At 43.2% G+C, this 22,438-nt stretch overlaps 1 protein-coding gene across 4 annotated transcripts in view; it reads right to left on the bottom strand.

The window, feature by feature from the left end:
• Positions 1 to 22,438, bottom strand: part of SPATS2L (spermatogenesis associated serine rich 2 like) — a 165,882-nt gene that overhangs the window by 80,657 nt on the left and 62,787 nt on the right. For all 4 annotated transcript variants that reach the window (XM_059393143.1, XM_059393144.1, XM_059393146.1 and 1 more), the window contains exon 3: positions 5,357 to 5,417. In XM_059393143.1, the coding sequence (XP_059249126.1) occupies positions 5,357 to 5,395 (39 nt within the window). In that variant the 5' untranslated portion in view covers positions 5,396 to 5,417. The remainder of the gene's footprint in view (positions 1 to 5,356; positions 5,418 to 22,438) is intronic.

The following is a 22,438-nucleotide window of genomic DNA, read 5'->3' as shown; positions in this document are numbered from 1 at the left end:
AATCAGCTTGACAATCTGCAGTTTCATGTGAGAAATAATATAATAGTCACTATGGAGATCCTAACCTTAATTCATTCATGAGTTTCTAGTACTGAACTTATTATTATTGTTTTGTTATTTTTTATAGATTTTATTTATTTATTTGAGAGAGAGAAGAGAGAGAAAGAGATTGCACAAGTGGAGAGAGGGGCAGGGGAGAGGGAGAAGCAGACCCCCCACTGAGCAGGGAGCCTCAAGACGCCAGGTCCCAAGACCTTGGGACCAAGACCTGAACTGAAGGCAGCCGCTTAACCAACTAAGCCACCCAGCTACCCTTCTAGTACTGAACTTCTTTAAAAAGATGTCATTTAGGGGCGCCTGGGTGGCTCAGTGGGTTAAGCCGCTGCCTTCGGCTCAGGTCATGATCTCAGGGTCCTGGGATCGAGTCCCGCATCAGGCTCTCTGCTCAGCAGGGAGCCTGCTTCCCTCTCTCTCTCTGCCTGCCTCTCCGACTACTTGTGATTTCTCTCTGTCAAATAAATAAATAAAATCTTAAAAAAAAAATGTCATTTAGAAAAGAGTTATAAAAAGTGAGTATGTTCAAAATATAAGGTCCCTAATTAGCGTGAAGATTTTGTTCTGGTATCTTTCCTTAACAAAGTGAGATGTGGGGATCACCCCCCCTTTTTTTTTTGTACATCAGAATATGACTAATTTTACTCACCAAAGGACCTCACTTACTATGGTGAAAACTTCCTGAGGCCACCTGTATTTGATAACCATCTTATAAAGATGCTGCTTTTTTTTTTGCAGAACTACAAAGTAGTCAACCTATGTAACTCTACTTTCTGTTTTAAGAAGCAATTTAAAACTTGCTTTATTTAATAGCAAAGAGTACTAAAATAAGGTGACAATTCCATTAACCTATATTTCAGTTTTCAAGAAGGCTCAAGATTTTGCGAAATATTGTGAATGGGAAATGTGGTCTCTAAAGAACTTAACCACTCAAGTAGACATGTTCATTCATTCATTATCCATTCATTTACCCAATGGTATTTGGGGGTCAGCTATGTGTCAAATCCAAGAATATGAATCCAATCCCTGTCCCCAAGGAGCACAGAGTCTCGCATGGGGAGAAGACAACTTTGGTGCACAAAGCACACGCTCAAAGGAGAACAGGAGGGCAAGAGAATTCAGGTGAGGCAGGAGGAGATGAGGGTGGGGGGGTGATTCCTCTGAAAGAGTTCCTGAAAGGCAGGAGACACCTCCCAAACAGAGGAAAACTGCCTTTGCGAAGGTCCACAGGCAGGAACATTCAAGGTCAGGATGGTGCCACTGAAGGGAGCCTGTGGGGAAGCGGCAATAAATAAGACAGAAAGGCAGATGGGGTCAGATCTCGGAGGACGCTATGTCACACTGAGGAGACTGAACTTTAGTCCACCGATACTTCCAGCTTAAATCCCTACAGCTGTAATCCACTAATATAAAGATATTTTAAAATAAAACAGCCATAGATAGTGCAGATTGTAAATTTCGATTGTCTTAGATACATTAAACCTTAAGTTATAGTTTCTCCTTTGGTCTAAAAGCTGCCGGAGGACAGAAATTATTTCCTCACCAAAGTACCTGTTCCTTCTCGATTCATCCAACAGAGGATCCACTGATGAACTCATTCCATCACAAGGCTTTTGTTAAGTATTAATTTCCCACCATGCTTGGCTAGGTGTTTACATGAATACTGCATAGATCTGTTCTCATATCTCTAAAAGCTTGTAATTGGTAATTTAAGACATAACAGTTGTAATTATTCTTAATTCTCAGGACTAAAATGCCATTGCTCATGTGACAGATTGAGAAACAAACTAATCATAAAAAGGCCATAAAAGCTAATAAGTAAAGGAAATACATGTACTAAAATAAATCAATGTAAAATTATAAATGACCGGAATTTTCAGTTGTTTATCGTGATTTATTTTATTGAGTTGAGAAATCTATTAACCTTTTTCATGTAGGAAGATGGAACTTACTGAATGAGTTAGAGGAGCTCTACCTTCATTGCCATGCAGATTGATAATATTTACAACTTAAACATCACTGTCTTTCAAAACAATGCCAGCGCTTTGACGAGTTACTGAAGGGCAATGGAAAAAACACCGTCTACTGTTCATGTTTGCGCACGTACGTGACAGCGATCGGGACCAGTGGATGGAAATGGCGCCTAAGCCAGTGCCTGAAGCACACACCCCGCACTGCTGTGGTCTGGGCCCTGACAGATCAGCCTCCGTCCCCTCACTGGCGGGGTGCCACCAGTGTTTTGAATAAGACACTCTGCTGAGCCTACCATATTAGTCTGTCCAACCAGCCAGGCTTTGCAGAGAATCGATTACTATGACTCTGATTCTTTAAAGTGCTTTTCCTTCCCATAACCCAGCGTTAGGAGCTGTCCCATGCATCCATCAACAGCCATTTGGAAAGGGGCCAAACTTTGGTCAGCACCAGCCTCTCACACTGGAAAACACGGTCTCACCTAAGGAGGTGACCAGGAGTCAGAGAGAATGTGAAGCCCTCCTATCAAAGGGGCACATCGCTTTGCTCTTCTTTGCTCAATGCTCAGTAAGTAAAAGCAACTTTGTATGCAAATGATATATGGGATATATTACACAAGACAACGACTAACAAATTTGCATCAATTTCTGTGATGACACTTAGGACTCCAAATACGCTGCACATTGTGGAAAATGGTTTTGGCCACATTCTCAGAGACCTGGGCTCACAGGTTTGTTCTTCTGTGTCCTGGCGGTACTTGGGTAGAAAGTTCTGGCAAGCAGACATGTAGTGGAAAGGGGCCAGGCTTTACAACCAGACACAGCTGGGTGTGAAACCCTGCCCCTCCACGTTTCCTGAGAGTCTGACTTTGACCAAGTCACTGTACCTTAAGCCTCCGTGTCCTCAGAATGTTATTTAATAGGAAGATCTACAAAACAGGTAGCATAGCCGTTGACGGAGCCAGGGAGAGCTCTAAAAAAAAAAAATCTCACAAGTCCTGCTCCTGCTTGAAACCTTCCAGCAGTGACTTCTGCCCTTTGAGTAAAGCCCTCCCTGGCTCATATCTCTCGGGCACAGACCCTCTTTGGCAGTCTGGTGAAGCCTACAAGTTCATTCTTAGAATGTTTTAAATAAAATACATATGATTAGAAAGGAAACCACCATTCATACTGAAATAAAGTTGGAACAAAAGAGTATGCCACGGGATTATCTGGGCTCCTCTATTAACATCAAATAAGATGATGGAGGGGACACCTGGGTGGCTCAGTGGAGTGGGTTAAGCCCCTGCCCTTCAGCTCAGGTCATGATCTCAGCATCGGGCTCTCTGCTCAGCAGGGAGTTTGCTTCCCACCCCCCACCCCCGCTGCCTGCCTCTCTCTACTTGTGAAATTTCTCTGTCAAATAAATAAATAAAATCTTAAAAAAATAATAAGGTGATGGAGGGGCAGTTCCTGTAACTGCAGTCATTCTGAAGTATCGAAAAACAAACCACATTTCAGGAGATCTGTGGCAACTGTAATTTGATTTGAGGCATCTGTGACTTCTAGTTGTGAAAGTCACAGGTACTCCTGCTGCAACCGTGAGCTTTTTTCTCCGCTTGCGTTCAGGACTGAAGGCGATGCTAAATTTCATCTGGATGTGAGTGAAGATGAAAATGCATTTTTTTTCATGCAAGTTTGTGGAATCCTGGATTCCACCCGCAGATCCCGTGGCGGTCCAGGAACACAGGCGAAGAGTGAATATTCGACCAACACCAATTCCCGCCGCGCTTGCTGACCTCACCTCCCCTTACCGTTCCTCTCTGCTCACCACACGCTGGCAACACTGACCACGTGATCTCCAAACACGTTAAATTACCACCCCCCATCCCCTGCCAGAGCTTTTGCTTTTCTATCTGGAATGTTCTGCTCTCGGCTCTTTGCAGGGTGTTTCTTTCCTATTGTCTTCATCTCGAGTGTGACCTCTTCTGAGTCGGCTGCGCTGAGCAGCCCCATCGAAAGCACCCCCTCCCCGAGCCACCCTTATCAGACCACTATCTGAAAAGATTGTGTGTATTTATGCGGTCTCCATATGGACTCTCTGTTCCCCTGCCCTAAAAAGCAAGCTCCGTGGCAGCAGGAACCTCATCTACCTGTTCAGCTCCATAATCCCAGCATCTAGAATGCTGTTGGGCCAAATAAAAGACAAAAAAGTGGGACTCCACAAATGCTACTCTCCCATCCCTCATTCTGTGTTTTAGGTACCGTGACGATACAAAGACATTAACAACAAACTCTGCCCTCAAGTCGTTTCCAGTCTAATGGAGGTGGGAGGTGGCCCTGTAGAAGGTGGGGAAATTGTTCATGTCCTAGAACCGTGGACAAATCTCTCGTAGGGCCTCCGTCTCCACGGTGCCGGATGAAAGGCTTGGACGAATTGATCTCCATGGTCTCATATGGTCTGTGGTTTATGATCATTAGGAGCTAATAGTGCAAGGTTGTATATAAAGAAGTGAGGAGTTTTGACCCTAACAGGAAGAAACTTTGCAGAGGAGGACAAGACTTAGACAGGGCTTTGAAGTGGGGTGCCTGGGTGGCTCATTGGTTAAGCATCTGCCTTTGGCTGAGGTCGTGATCCCGGGGTCCTGGGATGGAGCCCCACATTGGGCTCTCTGCTCAGCAGGAAGTCTGCCTCTCCCTCTTCCACTCCCCCTGCTTGTGTTCCCTCTCTCGCTGTGTCTCTCTCTGTCAAATAAATAAAATATTAAAAAAAAAAAAAAAAAAGAAGGGCTTTGAAGTGTAATCAGACCCCAGCAAATAATGAGAAGGGAGGATATTCAGAGTCATGAACCCTCTGTGTTAAAAGAAACGTTACAGGTTATCCAGCACGACCACTAGGCAATGGTGTGACCATCTCTCTGTGAGGCCATCTCTGGAGGTGTAACCTAATACCCTAGTCCTCAGCTGTAACCCAGCATGGTGGTTAAGACTTTGAGTTGTAGAATGGTACTGCCTGGGTTCAAATCCCAGCTCTGGAGCTTACTAGCTATGCGAACTTAGGCTAATTACGTAGCTTTTCAGTGTCTCAGTTCTCCCCTCTGTAAAATGAGAATAACAATACAATTAACTTCATGGGGTTATGGTCAAGATTAAGTGAGAAAATGAAAATATGTTTAACACACATTCAGTGAATGCCCCTCATGATTCTTTCTGTTGAGTGGTTTTCTAGTGTGTCAAACTTACTATGTATACCCCAAAACCATTTTTCCCTTCTTCCATTGTAACTGAATTTTTTACTAGCTAGAGACTATCCAGTTTGGAGTTTCTACAGCCAATACGTAACTATATCATACCTTTTCCTTGACATTCACATGCGTATTGAGTTCAGCCATCTTGCTTCTAGTGGAATAAACCCTATAAAGAAGGAAAAGAAGATTAAACTTTTAAAATTGATTTCTCAGTGTGTTACTTCCATGCTCTTTCCAAACATAGAAAACAATTTCATTCAGCCATAATCATAAATACCATTTTAGAATGTAAAAATACTTTCAAGCTAAGCATTTGTCTTAGATGTTCTAAAAGCATGTTATGATTACTCTAGAAGACAATGTAAAATCTTTTATGCATACTGTATTGACATGAAAAATGATAAAGACAGACGCGTGTGCACCCAAACTGTATTTCTTAGTAAATAAAAGAAAGATGGTCAAAACAGTGAGAGGCGGGGCGCCCAGGTGGCTGCCTTAGTTTCAGGTCATGATTCCAGGGTCCTGGGATCAAGCTGTCTGCACAGCAGGAAGCCTGCTTCTTTCTCTCCCACTACCCCCTGCTTGTGTTCCCTCTCTCACTGTGTCTTTCTCTGTTAAATAAATAAATAAAATCCTTAAAAAAAATTGAGAGAAGGAAAAGCATACCTATTTTAACTGAGCATTGTCATCCCAATCCTTCCTGTCTCTTAGTTATTTTATTTGCCTCTAGTTAATATAACAAATATTTAACCAGTCTTTCCTACATACACATAAATACACCAAAGCTCTCGAGGAAGAAACAGAAGAAATTATTCAAGATTTAAACATAAGAAACACCATACATAACAGTTTTTAAACCGGTTTTTTCACTTATCAACATATGAACTTCCTTCCAGATCAAGGCATACCTATTCCTTCACCATAATTTTAACGACTATAAATTCATGATCTCTATGAAATGGAGTCTTAAAATTGCCCGTAATCTTTCTGTCTCCCTAAATTCTTTAGATTTTCTAACTCGGGTGTCCAATCTTCCTTGTGAAGTGACCCACTCAGGGAAGATCTGTGTTCTTAATAAGAAGCGGTGGTGTTTTCTTTCCTCTCATCTGGTCTAAATCTTTCCCCATTATTATGGAAGATAGAACTTAAGTCTTTAATAGTTTCGATCTCTTTTTGAAATAGAGCATAAATGACTTAAATGGGCAAAGACTGGTTCAGGAATTAGCAGCAGGATAGGCCAAGATATCAATACACTCCCTATTTGCATGTTTAACGCTTTTTGTCAATCAAGAACCACTGAAACTCTATCTTTTATTCTTTTTGACTCATGCTACAGTGAGTGTATCTAGAGTTGATACATTTCAGGAATAACTTACAATAATTCTCGGATTTCTCCTCGCCATTTTCTTTTAAACCCAGGTCTTAAATAAAACATACACTCAGATCCATTATCTTTTTTTGTTGTTGATTTAGGATGAAAGCCTGGCAATATGTAATCTTAACTCTATTACCATGCACATAGGAAATCCACATAGATATATTATTATCTATTACTAGATACTATAAATAGTAAGATTTCATCTTTGTAAGTTTCCAAGTGATAATGACAGACACATGCATTTGGGCACACTAGCAGGAAAGACTCTGCAAACTCCATCCCCCGTAAGACAGCTCATTCCCATATGCTCTGCAAAGAGTGTCCATGCCATTACACATTGCTCCCACTTAAATAACTGTCCCAAATCGCAATTCTGCATCTCTGAGTTGGCATATGGGAGAAAGCCAATAATACGAGCTGCGGAGAGGGGCCACCTGGGTGGCACCCAAGAGTGACCCACCCTTGAGTTTCGGCTCAAGTTGTGATCTTGGGGTGATGAGATTTAGTCCTAAGTGTGGCTCCCAGCGCAGTGGGGAGTCAGCCTGAGATTCTCTCTCCCTTTCTCACTGCCCCTCCCTCTGCATGCTCTCTCTCTCTCTAATAAATAAATAAGTTCTTTAAAAAAAAAAATACTAGCTTGCAAATAATACCTGAATTTCATTCTTGTTTATTGCTGCTCTTGAGAGTTACTAATAACCGAGAATGGGATTATTTTCTGATGGTTGATTTTCTTATTCAAATGGAAGTTTTGGCATGTAAATACACATTGTGTACACACGTGGATTTTTCTGCGTGTGACTGTGAGTGTGAGAGTGTGTGTGTGTGTGTGAGAGAGAGAGAGAGAGAATGAAAAAATGAGGATGGGGAAGAGGCAGATATGGGTTATCCCTGTGGAACTACGAAGGATCAGGGTGGTAGCAGGATTTAGTGCTATTTGTTAGGATAGATCTATGAGCCACAGCTCCCTTCATTAAACTAGATTAGCCAATCTTCCGGACACATCTAATCTTGCCATTATAGATGTGTGAAATCTGATAGAAAAACCGTTCTGTTTTTATTTTGCTTTGATGCCTCAGATTTGGGTGTGAAGCCTTTTCTAAGGCTGGAGTGTCATAATCCATGGCGGAATCAGGGAAGAATTCCATCGAAGACAGAAAATTTCTGAGCTCTGAGGAGGCGGCAGCACTGAATGGTGAGATCTATTTGTAGACGAACAATATACACATGAATGTGTAGCTTTCTTTTACTTAATATATATCTATTCATATATATTTCCTTGGCAATTCTCTTTGTTTTTGACCTCAAAGTCTAACTCAAGAAGATTCTTCTTTGGTAGTGGTGCCAGTGAATTAATTACAACATTGTGTGGGTGTGCGCGCGAGTGTGCGTCTGTGAATGTGTTTGTTTGCGTGCGGAAAAGCTGGCTCTGGGGGTGAAATGATCTATTACAGGTTTCTCAGATGGTAAGAGAAGATCAAGATAATGGTGGGGGCTGTTCTTTGTCCATCTTCTTCTCTTGGTCCTTCCCCCCCATGTGGAGCACCGCATCTACAGGCTCCACCTCCCAGGTGGACTCCAGCGCTCTCTCCACATCAAGGCTTTCCGCTGTCTGGCATATAACAGAGAGATGAGGGCATCAACTGTAGTTCCAATTATGGAAACTAGAGGAAGAGTTTTAATCTAAATAGAATATAAATTTGGTTTGCCCTAAAGAATTAAAGAGTTTAACTGGCCAGGCAGTCAAACTGAGTCCTATCGCTAAGGACAAAGTGAGGGCAAGGTTGATCATCAGTGTTAAATGTGCACACCCTCAGTCTGGCGCCAGTCCCTCTGGTATTCCAAAGTACACCTCACCGTGGCACGGTGCCATATGCTTGTTACCCTTCCTGAACTAACTTCCTCTCCCCTGTGAAAATGAAACTGTGCTGTGCTTCTCTTCTTTTGGGAGTCTCTTTTCTGCCATGAACTCTATTGGGACAGTCAGCTCAATTTGATCTAAATCTTAATTCTTTAACATTTTTTTCTTATTTTATATATTTATTTGTCAGGGAGAGAGAGAGCACAAGCAGGAGGAGCAGTAGGCAGACAGAGAGGGAGAAGCAGGCTCTCCACCAAGCAGGGAGCCCAAAGTGGGACTCGATCCCAGGACCCTGGGATCATGACCTGAGCGGAAGGCAGACGCTTCACCGACTGAGTCACCCAGGCGTGCCTTCATTATTTAGCTTACACAGTTAAAGAACTTTTCCTCCAGGTCACATATTGTCACATCCTCCAAAGTAATAAGCCCAGAGTTTGGCAACTTAAGAGTTGCAGACCTCTGAGCTAACCTGAGAGCCCTCTAAGGCTCTGATTGACAGGTGTTGGGGACCAACAGGCCTCCTTAATTCCCTTGCGTCACACTTGGTCACCACACATCGTAGTTTATCATTACAGGACGGGATGGATGCCCATATCCTAATATACGATGATCAAAAGAGCTTTAAATCCACAGAAAAGTATAGGATCTCTGGCTTCTTGGAAAAGCATCTGGTTTCTAGTTTCTACTATCCCTTAAGAGTGTTCTCATAACTGACCAGTTACTGAAGCCCAGTTATTCAAATCCATAGGTATGTGTTCTGTGCCTGTCAATCAATATAAAATTAAAATAACCAGAAATTCTGATATCGATATAGTGTTTCAATAGCTTGGGTTCTGCTTGAAATTTTTTTCCTTAAAGCTGTACTTTGCTTTCAGTAATAACATTACAAACATACATAGATATCATTTAAATTTTATACATATCCTAGACAAAAATAAAGGTTAAGAATATTGTTGACTGAAATTTTATTTATGAAATAACATACTAATCTCTTACTTCAGTCTAGATATATCTATCTATATATAACATATATAGATATATATACTCCATAGTCAAAAATGAAATAACAAGTTTATCTCTTACTTCATTCCATATATAGATGTGTGTGTATGTATGTGTGTGTGTATATATATATATATATATATATATATATATATTCATATATATATACTATAGTCAAAAATTTATTAGGAAAAGGTATCAATCCCAAAGAAAAGAATTTCACAATTTATCACCAATATATCACCTATATACTTCTCTGGTGCATAATTAATAATCCAGAAATATAGCTACCACTAGTCACTTCATATGCAAAGTTGTATCAAACTGAAGTATTCATTATGCAAAGATCTTACTTAATATACGTTAATGTCAGTCAGGAAATCTATTGGTTTATAACAAAGATAAATATTTTTTATGAAAAATAAATCTGCAGAGCACAAATTCTGGCAAATATGTTTCAGCATTCCTAAATAATACAAATCAGTGAAATTCAATATATGTGCCAAACTAATCAGCTACCAAACTCTGTTTAAAAAAAATATGTATTTCTAATTCTCACACAATCATATACAACATAGAGAGTGAAAACAAGGTATTGAAATGCCAAATTGCTTTCTGACTCTGTTTCCCTCGTGTTTTACTGTGTAGACAGTAACGAGGTTTCACTTTTGTTTCTCTGAAACCTATGACTGCTTTTAGATTCACTTTCCTGTTCTCAGGTACTACGTCACTTTTCTTGAAATGGATCCAAGGAACCAGAGGTAATATATAAGAAAAATTTTAAAATAATGATTTTAGCAATTTTTTTCAAGGTCATTTATGCGAACTTCTTCCATGATTTATAAAAGTGTAAAGATCACAACACATAATTGGAGCTGTTAATAGAGTATTTCATAAATTATCATAATGTAGCTGAAGGAGACAGGGAAGAGGCGGACATCCCAGTGAGAATGTGCAGAGAGGGAAGCTGAGCAGGTTCGTAGAAGATGGGGATCCACTTGACTTTCTGGCTGATCATCAGAATCAACTGGGGAGCTTTCAGAAATAGAGAGTTCTGGAACCCCTTGCCAACTAGTAGGACAGGGTTGAGCCCTGAGCAAAGCAACTCCCTAGGTCATTTTCATGCAAAGCCAGATTTGAATGTGGCTGGGCTGGACCAGAATGTGCTGGGACTGTAAAATATATCCTAGATTTCGGACTTAAAACAACGAAAAAGGAATGTAAGTCATCCCAATATTTTTTGGATCTGTTATGTGTCAAAATGATACTATTTAACTTATTAGGTTACATAAAACACAATATTAAAATTAATTTTGCCCATTTCTTTTTATGTTTTTAAAAGTGACTACTAGAAAATTTTAAATGGCCTATGTGGCTTATGCTGTGTTTCCACTGTCCTGGAGTAGCTGTTCTTAGTTTGATTCCCAGAAGGGCAGTATCAGCGTCACCTAGGAACTTGTTAGAAAGGCCGATTTTCTGCCCCTCACTAGAGAAACTGAAGTCTGGGGTCAGGGCAGCTCAGCAGTGAGCATTTTGCCCCCCTCCTCCCAGAGGCCCCCAGATCTCAATCTAAGCTTTGAGAACTCCTACTCTCCAGTCTCCATCCTGGGAATATTAAGAAAAAGCCTCTTCCTGGATCTCAACCACTACACACAACACACTGAGTCTCACAGAAACCTAGAGAGATAAATGGGGGGCCGGTTTCCCACAGATTACACTAACGAATGATCTTTCCACCAGCATATTATTAATAATAATTAACACATTTATAATGCCAGGCCCTCTGTTAAGTGCTTGGTAAACATTTCTTCCAGTTAACTCTCTCCCTATAAAGTCGAAATTATGATTACTCCCCATTTTATACATGTGAACGCCGAGGCACAGAAATTCAGTAATTCAGCCAGGGCTGCCGAGTAAGTAGCAGGCCCAAGACTCAAGCCCTGGGCAGTCTGACTCTGGAGCCCACAGCTGTCGCGCTGCTGGCGCCTCAGAGTCTCGGTAAGCGAGTCATGGGGCGCGCTGTGATGGGCAGCGCCGCGAGAATCCAGCAGGGACTGCAGGGGCCCGTCCCACGCATCGGCTTCTCGGGCGGGGCGGGCACTCGATGCATATGCCCCGTGCCTATGTGGACCTTGTACACGCTGCAGGGCAAAACCACGGAACTCACACGGCAAGGGACAGGAATATACTTGTTAGAGAGGCTGGTTGTTTTCCGGCGGCTTCCTGCCCTAGAGGAGATTGTCAAAAGCCGCCCTGAGCTGGCTCTGAGCCAACGAAGGGTCTCCCTGGCTCTTTCACCCTGCCCAGGGGCTCCATGACATTCCAGAGCCTGAAGCTTAACTGCTTCTTCTTTCGAAATTCAAGTAATTAAAGTGTCTGGGTGTCCGACTCAGGTACAGCCCAGACAGTGCTGTGGTCACGTAGGGCCTGCTGAGCCGTCTGCTCACGGCTGTCCCAGAGAGAAGGCACGAGAAGCGACCTTGCAGGCAGGTGGTCAGTTACTTGGTGTGGCCAGCGGGAGCAGCAGAAAGTCTTGGTCACAGCCAAGTGTCCAGCGGTCTCCCAGAGTGCCAGTCCTTAACCTGTGCAAGCTTAAGAGACAGCTGCATTTTCACTCGGTCTACCTCTGGAAGGAGGTGGAATACAACTGATTCGTTTATTTCCTTCTCCACTGCCGTCCGCGGGTCCTCAGCAGAGAGCAGCGCTCTGAGTCAGTGAGAAACGGGTCTGGGATGTTTTGAACAGACCTGTCTGTATGGGGTGCCACATCCTGACGGATGTCGCAAAAAAGTTTCTAGATTGTCACTGTATAGCGTGAGGGCCTCAGGTCTCCAGACACAGAATAAGACGCTGGTGTTGTAGGGAAAGAAAAACACTTTTTACCTACACCCTTCTGAGTTCTTCCCTTTGTAATAAAAGACAGATTAACAAGAGAAAAATAAACAGAAATTTATTAACGCGCGTACCTCCTGTATACACGGGAGATACGAGGGAAAAGCAAGGAACTCCCGAGGCAAATATATTAGAGCACAGCATCAAATACCATCTTCACAGGGAAAGGAGAGGAGGGATGTAGGCCTCTCAGGGGAGAGCAAATCATTTTTAGGAGGGATGAGAGGTTCGACAGCTCGTGACACAGTGTGTCTGAGTGTGATGTCGACTCCTAGGCTCCTCTCCTGTGACAGGAGTCAACAGTCTTATGTGGTTGACAAAACTGCCCAAGGGGAGCTCAGATACAGCCTCTCCCTGCATTTGCTGTTTTCCCAGTGCCTTCAGCTCCCGAAAATCAATAGGTCAAAGGGGCACAGTTTGGCAGCAAGTCCTGTATATATACAGTCATATTCTGGGCGGCATATTCTCCACCCTTCGGAGTATGACCTCTGTGGCCCTTTTCGGCTCTCGGGACTACAAGGGTGGAAGGGCCCTGGGAGTGACGGGAACATTCGCCTGCTAAGGCAGCAGGCAAGGTGAAAATGCACCTTTAAAAAAAAAAAAAAAATGCGTGGGTGCCATCTGCAGTGTTTCCCTGAGAAGATCACCTTTAAACTGGTCAGGGACTAGTTGTCCAGTCCCCCATGACCAGTCGGGGGTACCTGCGTGTCACCTAAGCAGGTGTCACCTAAGCAGGAGACAGTGTTCCTTTGGTAAAACGGGGACTTCGTCTAAACGGAAGAGTATGTAGGATTTCTGTGGCTGGACTCTCCCGTGGCCTAATCCTTCTTTTCCCTTTCCCTCAGTCCTTTGCTGTTCCTTATCTGGTGTTGTAATTACTGAGGTCTCTCCAGTTTCAAGGGCTTTAGCTCTTTCTTCTGTGGTTTGATTCCCACAATTTAATAAAAGTTCCTGCGCTGTGTCTTATTCCTCAGAGGAAAGCTGCTTTAATTATTAGGAATGAGGACACATAAACAATGAAACAGAGAACACTGATTGAAATATGAATTTCATATAAAGATACTTACCGAGACTTTTTTGTTTAATTTGGAGGGGGAAAAAAAAAAAACAACCTCAAGGTTGCATTTTTATTCAAAGACACTTCAATGTACTAAACTCACTGTTAGAACAACTTCGCTGAAAAGCATTTTAAGGGCAAATGTCAGAAAAAATTTCACATGTAAAAAGCCCAGACTCTGCCTCTTTTGAAAGGCAGGGTTAGCCTCTGGTTTAGAAATGTCGCTGCCTACGAAGTTCTTTGTGGGGAGAAGAAAGAAAATTGAATGTTTTATTTAAACAGGTCATTAACAGTCAATACTTATTTGAAAAGGCCTGCTTCCGGAGGCAGATAAAAGCTTCCAATCACTTAGAATATCACTTGAACGCATCTAGGGCAAGATGTGCTGATGCAAGTTTCAGACCTCTCTCAACAGCCCGGCACTGGCGCGGGAGGCTCGGCCGCCCTCGTGTATGCTGCACGCCGAGGCAGCAGACAGCACAAAGCACACTCTATGGCAGGCCCGGCTTTGAATTTTCCATTTAGTGCTGGCAAATGCGTATGAATGAAGATTACCCATTTTTGCATAGAGTGCCAAACCACCTCCCCGAAGCAGCAGAATGCAAATGAAAGCAAAAGAGCAGAGGGGAACTCAAATCAATGAATGCAGCGGATCCTGGGCCCTGCAAGCACCAGGGTGGGCGTGTGGCAGGCTTTCTTAGCATTCAGCTGTAGCAGGATTTTTCTATTTAATGTGAAATTATTTCATTTCCTATGTCTCTGACGGCTTGAGAATATAAATAAATGCTTTTTACTAAAAGTGACCCGATGCTGGCGCTCGGGGAAGGCTCTGCTTCTGATCGCTGGGCTTTCAGGCAAACATGCGTTTCCATAGAGATGTGGGTGACCTGGGCCCGGTGCAAGTACCCACTTGTACCAGCCGTTCAATTATGTTTCAAGATGCGGTGATGTCAGCTCGAGGCTTTAAAACATGCCCATCTTCAGAGATGCCTTGGGAAAGGTGAAGTGACTGGCCTTGTGAGGTTCGGAAGAAGCACGCTCTAACAGGCTCCCTCACCGCAGATGACACCTGCTTGCTCCCATCCCCCTCCTGGCCCTCGAGCAAATCTCTGATCCCAGAGGGGTGTGGACACAAAAGCCCAGCTCAGTTCTCCTTCACACACCAGAGCACCAACTGCATTACACAGACTCCCCAAATGCTGAAAAAGGACACCCTTTCCTTCTCTTTCCTAGTCCCCTAGCTATGGGCAAGTCCTACTGAGGGCAATGCTTGTTCTCATGCTCTATGGGGACTGCGCGCAATGGTTACAAAAGAACCCTAACCGAACTCTTACTGTGGCCGGGGCACCGCACTAAGCACCTTGCACGTATTAACTCCTTTAATCCTCCTAATAATTCTATGGAGTATGCTGGCCTCATTTTACAGAAAAGGGAATGGAAGCACAGAGAGTAAGCTACTTACTCGAGTCACACCCCTCAACTTGGACCTACTGAATCCTTCTGTCACCGGAGGGAGACAGACATAGACACGAAAACACAGACGAAGGCCAGACGAGGAGGTGGAGAAGGAAATCAGAGTGTAGACTCAGGAAATCAGAGCTGGAACGGAGCTGGCTCCAGCAGCAGGGCAGAGCAGCCCCAGGGCCGTTGCAGACACCCGCACGGCAGAGGGGGCACGGTGGGCTCGCGGCCAGCGGGGGCTGCATGCTTTTTAAAAACTTTTTACAGCAACTTTATAAAAGAAAGCCTGATAGTCGCCTCCAAAGAAAACATGCATCGTGGTTCTGCAACATAACTCTGGACTGGCAAAGAGAAATCCTAACTCAACTTGGCAAAGAGAAGCTACACGTTCGGAGCCAGCTCTGTGGAAGCTGGCTCATTTGTCGTGGAATAAACACCTGGTAAAGGAACCATCCGTTTTTCAGAGCCGTGTTTCCTTGCAGAAACCTCTGTTCCAAGAAGCTCACAATATTCCTAATTCATGAAGTCAGAACTCTTTGAGTAAACGTTTAATGATTTTCTCCAAGTAGCATGGAAAGGTTTTTCCTGCTTCCTTGAAATGGCACTGGCCCAGTAAAGACAGTCTAAGATGACTGCCTCACAGGCCCCAGCCTTGCGTGGGGAGGGAGTACTAGGAAACTGAGGCAGCACCTTGATATCCAGCAGGAGAGAACCCACAAGGAGCCAGCCCCTCTAAAGCATTGATAATCCCCACCCCTCAGCGCCCCCAACCCCACCAGCACAATTACTGTTCCTCCTAAGGCTTTCTGACAAAATCAACCTCAACTCACTTTTTAAGGCTTCCCAGCGTGTCCCAAATCAGGGCTCCTCGTGCAAGGCTGAGCTTCTGGCTCTCTCACCAGGCAGATAAGCCCAGTTCTCCGACCGGCCACCTTTATTGACATGCTTTTACCATGACCAGTAAGTCATCTCAGTAGTGACGCGGGTGGAATCAGAAACCAGGGTAGGTGGCAGGATCCTGGGTGTGGCCCAGTAACCCGCAGTAGGCTGGTGGCCTACACCTGAGGCTCGGAGGGACTCACCTTCGGGAAACGGCTTGCTACTTGCTAACTGGCCAGTGCTTTGCCTTCGGGCTCTTAAGAGTGAATTCCCGGTTCTCCACTCTTTCTATCCTAGGGAAGGCGCAGCTCTAAGACCGAACTTGCAACCTTTACACGGACTGCCTCGGAGGCTAAGGGACATACAGGCTGGGACTCTAGTCATCATTCCAAAGGTCAGTTTCTGGGTATGGTCATCTGCGGAAGGCTTCTAATCTTCCCGTGACACTAGTGCAGGCCTATCAGTCAATTAGCAAACATTCCTGGCACGACACCCTGTGGCCTGCCCTATCCCCTCCCCCATCTAAAACCTGTTCCAGGTTCTAGACCTAACTGGAGGAAGCATCTGCTGGCTACTTGTGCACTAAGTGAATCGTGTACTACCATGTCCACGGGTATGTACATTTTACGAAGGGTCATGCTCTCATCCGGAGGAATGAAATTCTCATGGTGAACGTTCAGTCCTTACCGGAAAAGCTCATGGGAGATGTATGGGGGTGGAGATAACCCCTGGCTGTGGAGGGGAAGGGAGAATGGAGAAGGCTTTCTTACCTGTCACGCCTGCTCTACCTAGAGGCAAGTTAGTCCTATGTATGTTACCTCTGTTTGCTGGTTTGGTTTTTAAAAAAACGAGTATGCGAATTCAACATATTTTCAGAAAGATGCTATTTCTCCTTCGGGGCAGGCCTGTCTTGGTCCCCAGCATAGAGCCCATGTGAGTCACGACCCACAGGCAAAGTCATCCAAGGAGCGCCCCCCGCCCCGCAACCCCTGGCCCTATGGTAGAGTGCTAGAGGCCTGGGCGTGAATTAGGTGCTTCTGTCAACATCCAGAGTGCCTGTCCATAAATGATTACAGAAAGGAAACTGCCAATTTTCTGCTATTTCGATTCTTCCTTATTTTCTTATGACGGAAAATAAATAATTACCAGGATCCCAATTCTGCCTCTTACTAGTCTTGGTATTTGGGCAGACACAAAATTCTCAGTGGCTCTGCTTCCTCACCAGTAAAATGAGGATGCTAATAATAAGGACCTCATTGGGTGGTAATGACGGTGACATGAGTTCATGTTCGTAAAAGTGATGAAAACAGTGCTTGGGCACACAGCAGGTGTTAGAAAATAAATATAAATAGAGAAATCATCTCACTGGATTCCTCCACAGCCTGTGTGATTGCTTTTCCATATTCCTCATTTTACAGGTGAGAAATGAAGCCTGGCATCTAGGTGGTCATGCAGCTAGCCAGTGATGGGGCTGGCCCTCAAAACGCAACCTTCTGACCACAAAGTGTCCTTATAGGGCTATGCCCTCCCCTCTCCTGGACACTGACACCTTATGGGAGGACCAGGACAACTCCAGGGAGGTGTGGGTGGCAGGCTAAGGCCCGGATGCAGCATTGCCAGAAGGGATATAAATTCACAGGGCTCTGTGCCCACAGGGTCATTTGTTCTTCTTGTTCTTTCTCATAAAGACCTCTTCGCGGCAGAATGGCTTGGAAACCCATGCCAGGTCAGAGTTTCCAGCCGTGTAGCTAACCAGATGTGATCGAAGCTCTGGTGACCAAACTCACAGCTAAGGTACTCTTCAGAGGACGATAAGCAGTTACAATACAGAGAGAGCAAAGTTCAAATGAAGTCTTACAGCTAATTAGAGAACAACTTAGAAAGTACTAAATCTCCTTTCATACATTCTGATTTCAGGTAACTGTATTAAGGATGGATAAAAGAGAGGGAATGAATATGATTTTAATGCCCTTGAGTTTATTCTAATGCAATCACGGATAATAAAAACTCATTTTCACCATTTTATGATATGCTAAAAATTCTACAGTCCATATTTACTATCTTAGTAAATTTTCCTTCAATTTCTAATTGTAATAAAAAATACAAATTTGTCACCTGAAATATGCTATGGTGGGAAAATTAATACGGACTTTAAAAGTACTTCAAATCTATAAGATATTTATAGATTTAATGAATTACAGAAAGAATCCTTTCCCTTTCAAAGGAATAAACTCCACTTCTCCTTTCTCTTTTCCAAAGTACCTAGCAGAGTGTCTTGGACAATTAAATGTTCAGGGAAGACGTGGAAAAGAGGAATAAATGTCTTCTCATTTTATTTTTCCTTCTTTGATTGCAATGAGCCTTTAATAATTCATTCCTTGGCGTTCAACATCTAGGACTGGGTTATCATTTTAAGTGCCACCATTAAAACCAGCAGCATCGAATGCTGTTCTAGCTACATCACTTTACACACCCTCCAATCCACTCCTAATCCTCCTCTTCCTCTCACCCGGCAATATTTTGGTCATTCTCAAGGTCAAGGTCTAATCATGAGCACTGAAGCCCTCCACACCTTCCCATCTCAAACAGCAGGTGCCCCATCTCTTTAAGCAGGTAACTTCCCCAATGTCTTCTACTTGTTTTATTTCTTCCTCACCTAAAGTCTTGTTTTTAGGGTAACCAGGTCACTAGACTAACCCTCTAGTTCACTCCTCTCCATCAAAACCTATACTCTGCCCAAAAGAGAAGGGCTGACACTGTACACTTTCTATGGAATATGAGAAAACAAAAATTAATTGGCTTTCTACCCAATGCTAAACAACATCTAACCACTACCATTTATATACACCCCTATGAACTCTACCCACACATATGGATTTTTATTGCTGTGTACACCCATATGTACGCTGTGGGTTCTTTTGTAGAAAGACCAGTTCTTTCCTGGTCTACCTGTTTACTCCTTTAGTTTATAGCATGAAAGGCCTGGGAGCATGCACCTGACCCTCTCTCCAGCCTGCCCTGTGGCTCAGCTCGCACTGGGGGAAGTTCAGAAAGCACCGCATGCTTATGATGGTCTATAGGCCTCAGCAATATGTAGTTTAATCTCTTCTAAACCATTTTTCTAAAGATTGTATCACAACTGGTTTTTGTACAGTAGTTCAAATATTGTACAGGCCTCTCAAATAAATATAATACCATATATTATTTCCCTTCGGAAGACTGTTAGTCATCCAACCTACCTTAAAGCAATTTTCAGGTGTAAATGTATTAGGTTTTGATCCTTTGTTCTATGGAAATGATCCATCTCTCACCGCCTTGATTCCACCATACCATCCTTGGAGGATTGATAGAGATGAGCAATCGGGGTTGTTTGATTTTTTACTGATGCTAAAAATGTCAATATCCAGTCATAGAAGTCTCTTGAGGGCACTGCCTGCGGGCTGGACACTGCACGAAGGGGGTAATTTGCACATGTGTGTCTCTGTGGGAAATGACACTCAGTGCCCCTTCTGGAGGGATGGACATCGTGGGGCATTGGGTGGGGTGTGTCAGAACCAACAGAAATAAGACCGGCATCTTAAATTATCCTGTAATGTCTACAGTCACGTTTATAAAAGGGCCTTCTAGAGGGGCAAGAAGGCTCTAGCTTAGGTGGGTTTTCAGACAGGACTTCTGCCGGGAGGGGCCGTTTTAGACTGCTTTAGGGAAGTTCTGGCAGCGATGGGAACCGCATTCCCGGTGAAGAGGAAAGGCGAACCGGAAACCCCTCTGGCGGAAACACGTAAGTCACGTGTGGGGCCGGAGAGAAAGCCTGCCTCCAGAGTTCACAGAAGTCAACCGATAAATATTTATTGGGGGTCCGCTACGTATCTTGGATAGATGCAAAGTGTTTACTTATTGTAATGCAGTATAATTTTAAGACTGGCTCTGAACAGAGTTAAGAGTAGCAGGGATAAGCGATTAGATGACCTCGGAAAGCAGTTCGCGAAAGGTGTGTGGTGAGGTTTCGGTTATACACTTGTCCTGCTTGTAATGCGGCAAAGAGATCATGTCCTGGTTTTGCTTTCTTTTTAGCAAATGGGAGAGTTCCTTGTCATCTTTCCCCACCCCAATTCTCTGGCCCACTCCCCTGTCATTTTTGGTTATGGGTTCTGAAACCAGACCCAATTTTCTCTATTATTTTTGATATGCTGAATTGAAAACTTGACCTTTTTTTTTTTTTAACCATTTCAACTTGATGCAACTTGATTATTTGTCTCTTTAGTTTTGCAAAAATATACACTTTAATCTGACTAATATTAAATATATACTCCAAAACAAAAACTATGCAGCTGAGTTTCATCACTCTAGGAAAGCAACTCATAAATTGCATTAAAAATTTCATTTGGTTCTATTTTTACCTGACTTGTATCCTGGGAATACCTAACAGTTAATATTATGTCATTTACCAAAATTGGTCTTGAAAAAGAGATAACCAGACACTGAAAAGACACTCTTGTTTGTTTCACTAAGTGGTTCTTTTAAAAATATGAGTAAGTGTTAAAGAGGGAAAATGTCTTTGAAAATTAATCTACTTTTTAAAAAAATCTATTTCTGAATGGCTGCCAGCCAGACTTCAGTTGGTTTCATTTTTCATTTCAAGTCTTCTAATATATGACTAGACAGAATGAAACCACTCTAGATAACCTCATAGAAAACATTGGGGAAGGATAAGGAAAGACTACCAAGACTACATAATGCTCACAGTTTTAGTTTAATTTTTTAAAAAATCCTGAAGCTATGCCATATGATGGGGAAAAAATAAATTGATCTGTGACAAAGCATTCTCCTTCTTCAAATCTCTGGAAAATCCAGCAGCCTCTTGCTTTACAAAGACTTCTCATGTCTGATAACACTGTCATGCCTTTAGCAAGAGCTATCATACACTGAGCTCATTCATTCATTCATTTAGCAAACATTTAGTGAGCACCTCCTTTTGTGAGGCACTGTCTTAGGTGCTGGGGAAGACAATAGCAAACAAAACAAAAACTCCTCAAGCACTGCATTGGGTTTTATCCTTTGTTTCAGATACGGGAACTAGGTGTAGAGAAGTTCAGGTCAAGGTCCCAGAGCTGGTCAATAGCAAGGCAGGGACTCCAGTGTCTGAAACTGATTCCCAGGCACGGGCTTATCTCCCTAGACTGCTGCCATTGTTTTGGTTCAACGCACATAAAGCAAACTGTTTAAAAACTATTTCATGGGGCGCCTGGGTGGCTCAGTGGTTAGGCCGCTGCCTTCGGCTCAGGTCATGATCTCAGAGTCCTGGGATCGAGTCCCGCATCGGGCTCTCTGCTCAGCAGGGAGCCTGCTTCCTCCTCTCTCTCTCTCTGCCTGCCTCTCTGCCTGCTTGTGATTTCTCTCTGTCAAATAAATAAATAAATAAATAAATAAATAAATAAAAAAAAAAAAACAAAACTATTTCATGGGTTCACTCCAGTTGGGAAGTCTTCATATTCACAAGCATTAGAATTAGAAATGTAAAGCTGGCTTGGCAGAAAAGCCAAATGGGATAGAAAAATTATCAATGGAAAGACCAATATTTTCTCAATGCTTTAAATTTTGTTCTCCACTTCCCAGTGAGGACAAATCTTGGTGGAATACACTTTGCCAAACCATTTTTCATCCTCCTGCTCACCTTTCCCTTTACTTGCTACCTCCTTGTGTTCCCTCCCCCTTTTTCCTGTTACCACTTATGTCTTTGTTATTCTTTAAATTTTTAAAAAAATTTCCAACTGAGGTAGAGTTGACATGGAATATTAACATCTGGTGTCTTTAAGTGGAAGGTGCTGTCGTAAGAGTCATGTGTCTCCTGGCACAGGATTTATTCAGGTGTAGGCTGGGCGACCACTTAGTGGGATGCTGGAGAAGGGACTCACTTCTAATTCAGGAAAATGGGGGACCTCTGAGTCCCTTGCAACTCCAGGATTCCAAAAGGGGAGGCAAGGTGGTTTTGTAATCATTCCTCAGTCTTTCCTCTACGTTTCCCATGAAGTATCTCATTCTGCCATTGTCATATTGTTTAAAAGCTTGAAATGAACATTGAAATCAAATTAGGCCTAGCTGATACTAGGCATACTCCCAGAAGTGAAATATTTCCTCTAGGCTTTTTGTGCCTAGGGCTCTGAGATGGTCATGGAAAGAGCCTGCTTATAGGCAAGATGTGAAATGCTTCCAAATATATGGCTTTGTTGGAAAATAATTTGTGACTTACCACTGAGGCAAAATCGAAAGAAAATTGTCACCAGAAAGGCACAAATACTTTCTGTGTAGCTTATATTTTTTTGTTTGATTTGGTTCATAAATCTATCTGACTCCCATGGAATGCATCTCCAGATCTCAACTTACCCACAGTCCTGCAAGCTGGAACAGCTTCAACATTCAACATCCTTCCCTCACTACCTGTTTCACAGAGAGAGGTCTAGTAATTGTCCACTCTTCTGGAATCTGGAGTCAGAAGAGACTCAGAAGTGTCCTGTCTTCCTGACTACAAGTGAGCCTCCTTTCCCGCACCCTCGCTAAGTAGCCATCCAGTGTCTGCTCAAACAAATTCCAGATGGAGATTCTGCCCCTCTTAACATAGCTGCTGCGGCATGAGACTAGTTTTGAGTAAATTCTTAGGTA

The sequence above is a fragment of the Mustela nigripes genome, chromosome 3, assembly GCF_022355385.1.
Source record: "Mustela nigripes isolate SB6536 chromosome 3, MUSNIG.SB6536, whole genome shotgun sequence".
NCBI classification, from domain to species: Eukaryota; Metazoa; Chordata; class Mammalia; order Carnivora; family Mustelidae; genus Mustela; species Mustela nigripes.
This window is presented reverse-complemented; position numbering and strand designations above follow the sequence as displayed.